Source organism: Apostichopus japonicus, chromosome 8 (genome assembly GCF_037975245.1).
Source record: "Apostichopus japonicus isolate 1M-3 chromosome 8, ASM3797524v1, whole genome shotgun sequence".
Lineage (NCBI taxonomy): Eukaryota > Metazoa > Echinodermata > Holothuroidea > Aspidochirotida > Stichopodidae > Apostichopus > Apostichopus japonicus.
This window is the reverse complement of record NC_092568.1, coordinates 40,874,690-40,887,892: the sequence shown is the minus strand read 5'-3', so window position 1 is coordinate 40,887,892 and position 13,203 is coordinate 40,874,690. Positions and strand designations below refer to the sequence as shown.

The 13,203-nt window shown below is 38.6% G+C and overlaps 1 protein-coding gene across 3 annotated transcripts in view; it reads right to left on the bottom strand.

Moving 5' to 3' along the window:
• LOC139972027 (ral GTPase-activating protein subunit beta-like) overlaps positions 1-11,817 on the bottom strand; it is a 31,067-nt gene extending 19,250 nt beyond the window's left edge. The window contains exons 1-9 of one of the 3 annotated variants that reach the window (XM_071978890.1): positions 11,470-11,817; positions 10,536-10,731; positions 9,882-9,923; positions 8,565-8,729; positions 7,715-7,948; positions 6,748-7,008; positions 6,112-6,537; positions 1,542-1,669; positions 804-971 (exon numbers count right to left, since the gene is read on the bottom strand). In XM_071978890.1, the coding sequence (XP_071834991.1) occupies positions 804-971; positions 1,542-1,669; positions 6,112-6,537; positions 6,748-7,008; positions 7,715-7,948; positions 8,565-8,729; positions 9,882-9,923; positions 10,536-10,731; positions 11,470-11,688 (1,839 nt within the window). In that variant the 5' untranslated portion in view covers positions 11,689-11,817. The remainder of the gene's footprint in view (positions 1-803; positions 972-1,541; positions 1,670-6,111; positions 6,538-6,747; positions 7,009-7,714; positions 7,949-8,564; positions 8,730-9,881; positions 9,924-10,535; positions 10,732-11,469) is intronic. The other 2 variants (XM_071978892.1, XM_071978891.1) reach the window with 2 other exon arrangements.
• Positions 11,818-13,203: the final 1,386 nt, after the last annotated feature.

The following is a 13,203-nucleotide window of genomic DNA, read 5'->3' as shown; positions in this document are numbered from 1 at the left end:
TAATAACTAGTCTGTATCTCTGTAAACTGTTTCATAGGGAACATTCTAGAATCACCACACATATGAGTCTTACCTCTTCAGTTTTTAAGCCTTCATTTAAGGTGAGGTAATACCTCATATAATAACCAGTCTGTATCTCTGTAAACTGTTTCATAGGGAACATTCTAGAATCACCACACATATGAGTCTTACCTCTTCAGTTTTTAAGCCTTCATTTAAGGTGAGGTAATACCTCATATAATAACCAGTCTGTATCTCTGTAAACTGTTTCATAGGGAACATTCTAGAATCACCACACATATGAGTCTTACCTCTTCAGTTTTTAAGCCTTCATTTAAGGTGAGGTAATACCTCATATAATAACTAGTCTGTATCTCTGTAAACTGTTTCATAGGGAACATTCTAGAATCACCAAACACACATATGAGTTCTTACCTCTTCAGTTTTTAAGCCTTCTGTTAAGGTGAGGTACAGTAATACCTCATATAATAACCAGTCTGTATCTCTGTAAACTGTTCCACAAGGGAACATTCTAGAATGACCAAACACACATAAGAGTTCTTACCTCTTCAGTTTTTAAGCCTTCTGTTAAGGTGAGGTAGTACCTCATTAAATAACCAGTCTGTATCTCTGTAAACTGTTTCATAGGGAACATTCTAGAATCACCACACATATGAGTCTTACCTCTTCAGTTTTTAAGCCTTCTGTTAAGGTGAGGTAATACCTCATATAATAACCAGTCTGTATCTCTGTAAACTGTTTCATAGGGAACATTCTAGAATCACCACACATATGAGTCTTACCTCTTCAGTTTTTAAGCCTTCTGTTAAGGTGAGGTAGTACCTCGCTAAATACACAGTCTGTATCTCCTCGTTACATTGTTTTCTAGTAAAGATCCTACATAAGGAACCACATGCCTCTGCCCTCCCCGCCTCATAGGTCTGAGGATCTAGAGATTTGTCCTGTACAATCTGCAAGGAAAAAAACAACAGAAAAAAAATGAACTTAGTCCTTACTCCTCATGACAACAAAAATGGAGAGTAACAATATATAATATCTTATTTCTCTTAAAACATATGAAATCTTCACACATTTGACTGTTTTCAAAAAACAACTATAACCCTGAAATGAAAGAAACAGCAAGCCCCTGTCACGCATAATTGATGTTTCGAAGCGGCTGTAGTTGATTTTCACAATTCTTTTCGACGTTGTCCAATATTTAAAATCCTCTAACAATGCAGTTCATTTCATTTATTTGTTTCTTCACAATATAAATACAGAGAAGTTAACTAAGTGACAAAGCATATCAATAACAGGGAAAATTGTGAAAGGAAGCACTCCAAAGAACCCAGAGGGCTTGTCTAGTAGAGTGCTCCCATAAGTGAATAGAGAGAATACAAGAAAACATTAACACTTATATCCCCCCCACACACCAACCCAATGCATTAGCTAGGCAAGTCAGATATCAGTATTATTTTCCGAATAAAGAAGTAAAAGTCCATCTCTGAATCATCAAATTGAATAAAGTAGCTTTGTCTTACCCTACTAGGACCCACAGATGGAGCGGTAGGCTGACCCACTGGCCTAGCCTGTTGTTGGTATGTCACTTTAGACGGACCAGGTAACTCCGGGGTATTGGATAACGACGATTGCCTCCGAGCAACTTTACCTTTAGTGAGTGAGTGATTAGGGAATGAGAGTCAATTATACAAGATGCAGTCAAGACTTAAAAGTTGTCGTGTGATACATCTTTATAATATCAGCTGTCAATCATTAAAAAATAAATCCTATCGACAAATCGGAAGAGATTTATACGTCGGCAACAAGTCTTTGCTGTGATTTAACATTTCTTGAGCACTGTGGTAGAAATCATGACTCAATCAAGCATTTTCCAAGATAAGAAAAAGTGCCCCCCCCCCCACTTGTTGACACACTGACTGGACTGAGACTTGAGTGAAGAAATTCACTGACAATGATCTGACTCAAATTAACCATGAACTTTATATTTTGTAACTCTTCTTTACATAGCTAAGTGATCATTCTTGGTTGTGTAATATTCAAGGGTAAATGGCACCTATATTGATTTCACACAGCTTTCTAGCCTAGCTTTAAAACTACACTTAACTATATAATTTGTTGGTTTTTTTCTAACTACCATTCTGAATTCTTGCAAGCTTCTTTCTTATTCCACTTATGTAATGTGAGAAAGCTGTCTTTTGACTCTAAATTAAGTTATCCTCGACCAACCATGAGTTAACGGTTCATGTCCATATAATAAACACGATCGATAGTCACTAGTGGACAAAACACCTGTAGTTGTATATAGTCTCACAGAAATAGAGACAAATGGATTGTTTGGTAGCCTCATACAGTTACATCATGTTTCAATTAACTTCAATTTTGCCAGAGGGTCACTCTGAACCAAATTTTAACAATGGCAATTTGCTTTGCATTCTACTTTTTGAAATTCTATGCTGCATGTCTTCAAGATGAAATAGAGCAAAAGAAAGCATTCTTTTTGCATCCTTTTCTGACTTTAAAGTAGGAATCAGGGGGCAATGATGGAAACTGCTTTGAAAGTAATGAAGAAAATAGAAGAGCATCCCGGACCCCTTGAAAGAATTGTAGCAAAACATTGCAAATAAACAAAGAAAACGATTGGAACATTTTGCAGCTTTGGCCTATGACAGATTTCACAACATTGACTCAAATTTTACTTTCAGTCAGTGTTTTTTCTAATAGGGAAGGGACTAGGCTAAGTCTTTGCAGGGTCCATGTGGCTGTTGTGCTTATATGTCACGATAATTCAATAGTCTTGAGTATACACGTGTGAACTGTAACGTTATTCCATCACATGTCAGGAGGCAACGGTCAAATGTCAACTTTTGAACCCATGGTGATTTATATGACCTTCTTAAATGTTTGAAACAAAGAGAGCATTTTGTCATAGAACAAAGAACATTAACGGTGCTGGTTGTATGATATTTGATAAAACGTTGTGTCCAACATCGATTCATGCTTTAAAACTCGTAACCAACTCTAAACAGAAAAACAGACATGTAAAGTGTTAAATATTTGATTGTTGTTTCCCCTCCCTCCTCCTCTGCCCCCAATCCCATTTTCATAACAGCTCGGATGGAAAATGAAAGCAAATGATGAACCAAAAAGTACCTGATATGCATACAGGCTCTGCAGCTTATGGGAAATGATGATCAGAAAGCATCATAAAATTGGACATTAAAATGGTGGAACAAGGAGGAAAATATTTTCACAACTTACTCTATCTGCAACATCTTTAATTCCTGGTTTCTGGTTCCATTATTAGAGTATTCTATTACAATAGTAGTGCACAATCACATTATGGTTTTACAGTTTTAAGGTCATGCAATGATACATAGGAGTAGTCTTATTAAGTGCAAAAGTAACTTAGATAAAAGGTGAAAAAGAGTGAATATGAGGTTATAGTTTATAACGGCTAAATGGATTAAATTGTAAATTTTAAGGGTTCTACTATTTTCAACTGTTATGTGAATCTAGCAAGTTAAGCTCATGTACAAAGACATAATACATATGCCTTCAAACAACCCACCTTTCCTTCCCAATTCTCTACCCATACACATACATGTACAGTTTCAAACAAACCACATATAATATAAACAGTCTAAACAGTTGATCGAGGGAAAAAGGTTTAATGACATAAACTTAAGTTGTGGTATGTTAATTTTTGAATGATTATTTATTGGACATAACATGAAAGGTAATGTCACATGGTTATGTTCTTTGTTTTGTTAGTAGAGGAAGGTAGAAGTCCAGATAATGTCAATATACAAGTTTGAGTGGACCTTCACATAGAAAAACCATAACACAACATATTCTGCCAAGACTGTGGAGTAAACATGTACCCTAGTGATAACTGGAACATACTGTACAAGTTTGTATTTTGTGATAATGATACTTTATAGTACATTTTTAACCCAATATATCAATCCCACTGCCAAACATACAAGTTTATATTCTGTGATATGATACTGTATAACCAGATTTGAATGCTACAGTTGTAACAACCCCAATGCCAAACATACCAGTTTGTATTTTGTGATATGATACTTAATAGTATAAGACTTTCAATGCTAATATCAACCCACTGCCAAATGTACAAGTTTGTACATTGTGACATGATACTGTATAGTAAGCATTCAGTGCTAATGTCAACCCCACTGCCACACATAAAAGTATATATTCTGTGATATGATACTGTATAACCAGATTTGAATGATAATAACAATCCACTGCTAGAAGTACAAGTTTGTATTCTGTGATGTTGATACCGTATAATCAGATTTGATTGCAAATATCAACCCCAAAGCCAAACATAAACATTTTAGTTTGTCAAGTCTTTTAAGGCTGTTTGAGATTTAATGGTACCAAAGTCTTTCATGATATTACGCACAAACTTTGTACTGCTTAATATTGGTTTTAATATCTTTCCTTGTCTGGTCAAAGTCAGTGATATTGAATTCCTATTGGGTGAGTGGACGAGGTAGAGGGAGTCTATAGAATATTCCTGCATTTAAGGTAGTAACTGCAATGCTATTGTACCCCAAAAGAAATGAAACAAATATTTTATTCTGCAACAAAAAATTTCTTGACAATGAATATAAAAATAATGGCATGAACCCAAACATACCTATAAAGGTTCCCCACAAGAGTCAGTTGCTCTATATGATTTGTTGCCTATTAATGTCTTAGAACTTCAAAATCATGACTTAAAATGAATGAAGGAGAAATGTTGATATCATGCCAAGGCAAACCCATCCAATCAAGGAAAAAAATGAAGGAAAAATGATATGATTTGGGAAATCATTTTGCTCTCAGTAAATGGAGGAAAGATGATGATATTCAGGAAAAAACTGTCACGTCATGATTGATGCATGTCACACGAGGTCATCAGGATATAAATGATGTCAAACCAAACCCAAACAGGAGAAGATGATTTCAAATCTAGCCAAAGAGAATGTTTCCCTCCGTGAGTGAAAGTTGACGATATTATGATTTTTTCTGACAGCAAACTATGAAATGGATGTTCCTACCTGTATGAGAGTTAGTGTCTAGTGAAAGGGAGTTTCTTTCTAAACAGTTTGCAAAATTCTCAGGAGTGGTATATGTGTGTTCAAAGCACTTTCTGGTGGCTAAAGTTGGTTGCTTAGCAACAATGCTGTAGTTTTATGTATCTTTTAGGCAAAAAACCACATTCTCATAGCATTGTGCATCACGATGATATGAAGTTTTTTAAATTTTGTGGTATTTTATAAATGTACCCAGGCAACAGCAGAAGAGATGTTGTTATCAGGGCCATTCGGCTGGAAATATTGTTGTTTTTCTTTACAATTTGTCAATCATTTGCCAACAGATGAAAAGAATAGTTCTACAAAACAGCTAATTTTTTAATGAAATTCTAAGTGCAGAGAACTTTGACAGCTAAACTAACATTTCAAATGTATCAGTTTAAAAGGATAAATCAACAAGAAGATTATAATAGCCTAAGTAAAGCATTCAAAGAGCATTTGCCCAGATGACATCACAGACCCCCTACTGTGATCCAACATCCTGGAGTATTTGAAGGTTTAGCCAGTCAAAATAGGTTACATTCAATCAAACATATCTCGAGTTGGGGGCATGATATTGAGATGGGAAGTTTCACATTGTTATCAGAAAATCCTTTTCAACGCTGCACAAGTATCACAAGGCTTTTAGCCAGCAAACTGTTTCCAAAAAGTAGACATTGTTTTATCTATTTAATTGGAGTATAAGTCTCAAGGCTGCTCTATCAAATAGTAACTGCTAGAGAACCCCTCTCCGAACAACGGCCTTAACCTATGTAAGAGAAAATATCCATAAATTGATAACCGCTACCAAGGCATGCACTCACTAGATATAGAATATCCATTAACCATTTTCTTAAATCATGAATGACAACATTTTTAATTTGAGATTCCACAAACTTACTTTATCTTAAGATACCATTACAAAATGTTTCGATTCATTAAGATTTTTGCAAACTGTTTTTTCTCCCCCCTTTCATATATAGGAGAGAAGCTGCTTTTTACATACCTACGCTTGCAGTGATAGGTTGGTTAGTGATGTTATAGGCTATGGTGGTAGCGTTAGCCATGGATAAGCCATATGCGAATGTGATCCGTCTGGGCTGTGACGGCACCTTATCTTCCCCTTTGTGTAACTTACATCCTGTGAGGGCAGCCTCAAACAGCCACGCTCCAAATAAATGCACTATGCTATTGCAATCTGACCGTTTGGGGACGAAGCTGTCCGTACTGGGTTTGTCCATGAAGCTGGAGATGGGCGGAAGGGGGGGTGTGGCTCCTCCTGTCCCGAAGCCTGACGAGGATGATGCGTGACTCTTCATAACTTTCCTGACCTGCGGTGGGGTATCGCTGGGGACAGATATACTGGACACCCTGCTCCTCTGAGAATCATTTAGTTCCATCGTTGTTTGTTGGGACTGGTCAGATGGCATACCTATTCACAAAACAACAATAAACACTCTTAAAAGGTGTCTACAAAAATCAAGATAACATTAACTAACAATTACTAAATATTTTCCCTGCAGAATTTCAGCACCTATAACTTTCTAACTGCAATAACCATCCATACTCTCTCTACATATATGTTAGTTTTGCCGGAAAAGCTTAAAGAAAACTCTAGATAAACGACGGACGAGCGACTCACCCAGAAATGCATCGACCATGACTGACAAACCGCTCATAGCTTTCAGATATATCTGTGGCAGGGTCTTAAGGCAGGCATGTTGGATGGGGTCGATGGTACTCTCATGAGTGATGGCATAGGACATAAACTTGGGTGTTTGACCGATTACTTCAGGGTGGCAAATGTCAACTGGATTGGTCATTATGTGGAGGAAACGGAACCAAGTCTGTGCAAGGGTGTCAGGGTCCATCTCAACGGGTACAATCTGGTCGTCGCTTAAATCTGTAGCAAATAATTGAAGTTGAAAACTATTTATTTCCACTTCACCATAACTAAACAAAGTGAACATATAACATTTGAATATACAATATATACATTCCATAGGAATTAAACAATTGATATATGCAAATGATGTGAAGTGGGGGAGACCTGGCAGAAGCAGAGCTTATCAAGGCCAGGCCACCAACTGGCCTGAATATTCAAAGACATGAATATACAAAGGACAGTGCGTAATGAACATGTTCCATGGTTGTCAAACCCCCTGAAGCCCAGAGTGCAGAACATCTAAATCTTCTTCAAGGTGCATAAAACAATTTCCTACGAAACAGATTCTCCACTCAGATGTTTACTGGTCATCTTTTGGACGTCCTGGAAGATCTTTTCAAGTTGTCCAAGCAGCAAGACTGGTTGTCTACCAAGCTTATTAAATGTTTAAAAGAAAATATGACATAGTTATCTGACTGTCAAAACTTAAAGAATGCAACTTAGACAAAGTCGAGGAGAACTTTCATCTTCTGACGTAAGAAATTGTTATCTCCTAGGAATTGATATTAAATACTAGAAACTATCATAGAAACTGTAACTATGGAGACTAAAGAAGATGGGAGAAGACAGACTAGGGAGTGGTTCTGCAAATTATAAAGAATTGAAAACAAAAGCAAATAACTACGTAACATTCAAGTCTTAATAGGTACCATCTCAAACTTACCAACTTTGAGAGGAGGAAAGTTTGGACCATAGAGTGACCTCAAGAGCTTTGAGGTAAGCACCTTGCAGACACGGTTCCACTGGACCACAGTCTCCATGTGGTGCCTCCAACCAGCACACATCTCCCTCAGCGTGCGCCATAACGTAGGAGGCGGAAAACAGCGAGCACAGGCCAAGAGCCAGATCTCAAACATGACTTGGAGAAGCCGTTCACAGAGATGTTCCGCCAGGCTCCCTTGGAATGGAGAGAAGGTCTTGCATGTCAGGTACACAGATACACTATGCTCCATACAAAGTGATGTAGTTTGTATAGATAGCATTATGGTCAACCAATGCAAATGTCAGTTCTACATAAACATGCCAAGGTATTAAACAATATATTCCTATATTTTGCAACCGTATCAAGTTTAATTTGTGAAATTTGATGCAGGTAGTGATAATTAAATGCCCGCAGCACCATTCTCTACCCAGGAAAATGTGGACCTATTGAAAATGGAGAGGAGGGAGGGTGAGGGGGAACACACCCTCCTGCATATGAGCCAGAAGTGTTACAGTGGATTCCCACATTGAATTCATTCTAAAAACAAGTACACATATTGTTAGGAAAGACAAGAATCTTACTCTGAGTAACTTCTTGTGTGAAGATAGGTTTCAAATCATATCAATGCCCCATTGAAAGGATGTTTAACTTATTTTGTCTTGTGTTTACCAACCTATTTAACTGTGAGTTAGGGATTTCTGTAACTTGTTTTTATCTTCTTTTGTACAGCTGTTATACAGCACATTCGAAGACATATTTTGATCATGAAATGCGCTTTATTAAGTTATGAATTAGGCTTTAAGTTCCTTACCTTGCTCCAAAGGAGGAGACAGAAGATTACTGTTTATGGTCAGCATAAACTTTAGTAGGACCTCCCAGGTTTCCCGTGACATAAGATTACTGGAGCTGGCCACCGACTGAATGGTCCTTAAGACACGATGACAAAGAACAACCTGTTTACTGAGGTCAGTGTCCCCTGTAAAACATCAACAAAATCATCAAAAGGGGGGAAACAATAACTAATTAAACAAATGAATGAAGATGATAATACCATAAACCATCCAGCCAAACTGTGTACATACTGGTGAACAGCGTACTATGAACAGGCTGAGATCTTTAAACGATATTGATGAATGGCAAAGAAATTGAATTATTTTACTGTTAGATGCATTTAAAATGACAACCAGCAAATCCAAGAAGTGAATTGTAGATTAATTTATTTTGCCAAAATTAGAATCGTTCTCTCGTATGCAATGTGTTATTTAATCGGATGAGCAAAGAATGGAACCAGGCACCAAGCACATACTGCGGCAGCTGTCTACAGATTATGAAATAAAATCAAGAGTGCTTAAAAAAGCCTGAAAACTGTTCATAGTTATTATATAGGATGTGATTTGAAATAACTTGATATGCCAGAATTCAGCTTTGCTGTTTAACTAACAAAATATCAGCTTTATAAACCTTGTCTTGTCCAAGCAAGGATCTCATTACAGTAAAATCTCTTGTCCATTAGTGACGGACAGCTGTGCACATGCAAGCATTAGAAGGGAAGTACTGTTCCCACCAAAATTTAATGTGGATAGTTCACAATGTGTATACTTATGTAAGACAGCAATACTTGAAAGAAATACTTTGGCATATTACCACGCAATTAGACACATGTATGAAAGATAGAAATATTCCCCTATGTTGAAACACTGGTCAAATATCTTGTCACTAGCCTAGATGAAGTTATTCACATGTGACCTACTTTTGCCTGATAAACCCCTAACTACACCAGTGAAATGGGTTTCAGTATTGTAGGTGTTATCATGGCGAGGATTCTTTGATAAGTTTTACTTTCCTTCTTGTAATCTGGTTACTGAGTTTTCCTGGAAATGTAAAACTTTCGGAGTGCTTGCTAACCCGCTAATGCACCGAAAGTTCAACATTCATCAACATGTCAATTTTCTGGATGAGAGCATTAATTTAGTGTAGTAAATGATTAATGCATCGAACAGAAAAACAAAGCATTTTCCAACTTTAAGTAAGCAATGGAAATTCTTCTCATGGATAAAAAAGAAATGGTTGACTTTTTATGGACATGCAGCGTTCAAAAATGCGAGCAAGAACAAAATGCAGGACAGACCTCTTCTGGGACGTCTCCAGTTTAAACCATCATCGAGATCACCTGCCGAGAGAATTCACACACCAAATATAACATGCACACTTAACTCTGGTGTGAACGTTTCACAGAGGTTAAAAACCTTTTGAGAGTATAATTGTAGCGAGCTGGTTGTGTACATGGGCAGCACTGCAGGTCCAGCATTATTTGAGCTTCAGAGTATAGGGGGATTCAATCTGGAAATGCTTTAAGGATTTCCTCTTCTTTCAAATTTTCCGTTCTTATCCGTCACTTGCTTCTGGTTTCATTCCAAACACTCGTAGCTATTCAGTCAATAAGTGATAGTGCTTTTCAACCAAATCCCCCAAATTCTGTTCTGGACATCAATTTTATGGCAGCCAATTTCAAACTCTTACTCAACAAACGATAAATGTCCAGTACTAGGGAACCTCAAACTCAGAAATATTGTATAATTGAAGTAGAAAAGGTCTAATCACTGAAAACAGGTATAGGCAACTCCTTTTTGGTGATTTATTTTGGCATAACTTAAACACAGAGGATTAAACTGCACCACATACCACCAGTGACATGATAGTTGCAGTGAAACTGGACACTTCTGTAAACACTGGTAAAGTACATAACTGGTAACTTAGTGAGTGATGTCTGTAAATACTGTACCTTGATCTTTAACTTTGAACAGATTCACAAAGTGTTGGCATATTTTCTGTGCGTACAGATTTGGGTCTCTGAAGAGAGGTGATGGCAGTGATTGGTGAGGTATGGTCAGGACTGCTAACCACTCACAGTAAACACTCACACAGTGTCTTAAAGCCTCATGTTCTGAGAGGGGCAGGCTAAGCCCGTAGCAAATCACCTGTAGGACAACAATGATGTAAGACTGTAAACTTACTGTGTATAGCATTAAATGGAAGAAAAAGAAACTATAAAAACAACCTTTTCTCTTCTTGAGTTTAAATATGTCTGAAAATGTATGATTATTCGGCCTAACTTTAGAATCCGTACCGTATGAATGGGAAAGCTTACTTCGAATCGGCAGAATAAGGTTAGGTAAGGAAGTAGGGTTAGGGAGTAGGGTAAGGGGTTAAGGAATTAGGGTTAGGAAGTAGGGTTAGGGGCTAGGGAGTAGGGTTAGGAAGTAGGGAGTAGGGTTAGGAAGTAGGGTTAGGGGTTAGGAAGTAGGGTCGAATGGTATGGATTCTAAATTAGGGGAGGAGTAACATAACCATCCCAGAGACAGTAATTTCTCCAAAACTCTGGCTACAAAGGACTCCCTGGTGGAGTCTGAGTATATATGTGGAGAAGTGAAAGCCTAAATAAATTCATTTCTAGCCGTAGGGCCGTGTTCAATCTTAGTTTTATGACTAGCGTGAACTTTAAGCAAGATGTCAGGAGTGCCAAATTTGGCCGTGTTTGTGGAGCCAGTACTAGGCTAGTTGTGGGAGTGTCCTGCAAATGTGTAGGCCTAGGTTAGACTGACAACTGTTGGCCTATATTACTAGGCTGCATTTACATTACACACGGATAAGCTATCCAATGAAAACCTAATCAACCTGGGGCTGTTGGAATTTGAGAAGACTTCTTCATGTTATACCTCCATGGTCCATAAAACCTGCTTCTCCGTTTCCAGTCCAGGGAACAATGGTGCACTTTCATGGGAAGATACACTCCCTGGGCTTAGGGAGGCAGCAAGTTCACGTACAACGTTTACTGCGACTTCACGTCCCACAGACTCTGGAAAACAGTCCAAGACGCTCCTGCTTTCCACACCAGCTTCTATTGGCTGTTGTAAAGAGGCCCATTCTGAGTACATTGTTGCCCACAATCAGTGGGTCCGCCGGTTTATGTCCACCAAAAATCACAAGGTACTTTGGAATAGCCTGAGTCTGGTGATATTAAATGTACAGGATAGGCTAACGTTAGGCCTCCAGTGTGTTGTACAAGCAATTCAAGGAACGGAAGGTGAAAAGGTAAACAAGAAAAATTGGGGGCGCTATACTACTTTAAGCCAAACGTAAATCATTAGCGCCCAGGCACAAAGGTGGTGGTATGGAGGGTGAGGGAAGTGGCGAGGAGCGGGAGGGGGAGGAGGAAAAGGAGGAGGAGGAGGAGGAAAAGGAGGGGGAGAAGCAGAGAGGTGGGGAACAGAGGAAGGGAGGGGTGGGGAAGGGAAAGAGCAGAGGAGAAGAGAGTAGGTGGGGGGAGGGGGTGGGGAAGATAGGTGGGGCATGAGGAAAGGTGGGGTAGAGGAAAGGAAGGGAAAGGGAGAGGAGCAGAGATGACTTAAAGGCATTGAAGACTCGCCCCAAATCGCGTGCCGCGCTCTGAAAAAGTTAACTTTCCGTTCTTGCAAGTGAAGTTTTCTGCTTGTCGCTACAAAATGCAGACAGTAATGAAACGTGATACATTTAGCTGGACATGAGATGTCCATCGCTGTATCATTTGTACACTGTGCTGTGGGTATTGACCACAGCTGTATGTACTGACTGTACACTATGCCTAATTACCAACGGTAGCAAGCTGTGTGTGTATTTTCTGGGATCGATGGTGGTGTCTAACACTTCTGTTTACACCTCATTCGAAACTAGGTCAGATTACCGGCATGAGACGTTTCTTTGTGTGCGAGTCTTCACACCCTTTAAAGACTCACCCCAAACCACGTGCCGCCTCTAAAACAAGTAAACTTTCCGTTGCTTGCAAGTGAAGTATTTTTCTTGTCCCTACAAAATACAAACAGTAATGAAATGTGATACCTTGTTATCTTTTATCTAGACCTGAGATGTCCATCGCTGCTATGTACACTGTGTTGTGGGTACTGACCATAGCTGCATGAATTGACTGTACACTGGTGTCTAATTACCGACGGTCGCAAGCTGTGTGTGTATTTGCTGGGATCAATGGTGGTGTCTAACACTTCTGTTACACCCCATTAGAAACTAGGTCAGATAACCGACATTAGATGTTTCTTTGTGCGCGAGTCTTCACACCCTTTAATGGTAAAAATTATTTCAAGACAACTATGCCACAAGAGGAAAGGTGCTGCTTTTTTCACCAAATATAAATTTCGGTCAACATCAAGCTGCTTATAGAATGTATTTTTGAAAAGGTGTTCTTAAAAGTTTATTCTGTCATGATTTCTTTTGGCAATGCAGTTGGTTTTCTAAGATACTGTCAAGTTTTGCCAACTTGTAGAGGCTGTTTTTCTTAAATTATAAATTACACTTTGGGAAACATGCTCGGGGGAAGGGGAGGTGGATTTAATGCCAGGATTTGCATCCAAGGGATGGAGTTCATACTACACAACCATCTCTCCCAGCCCCCCCCCCCC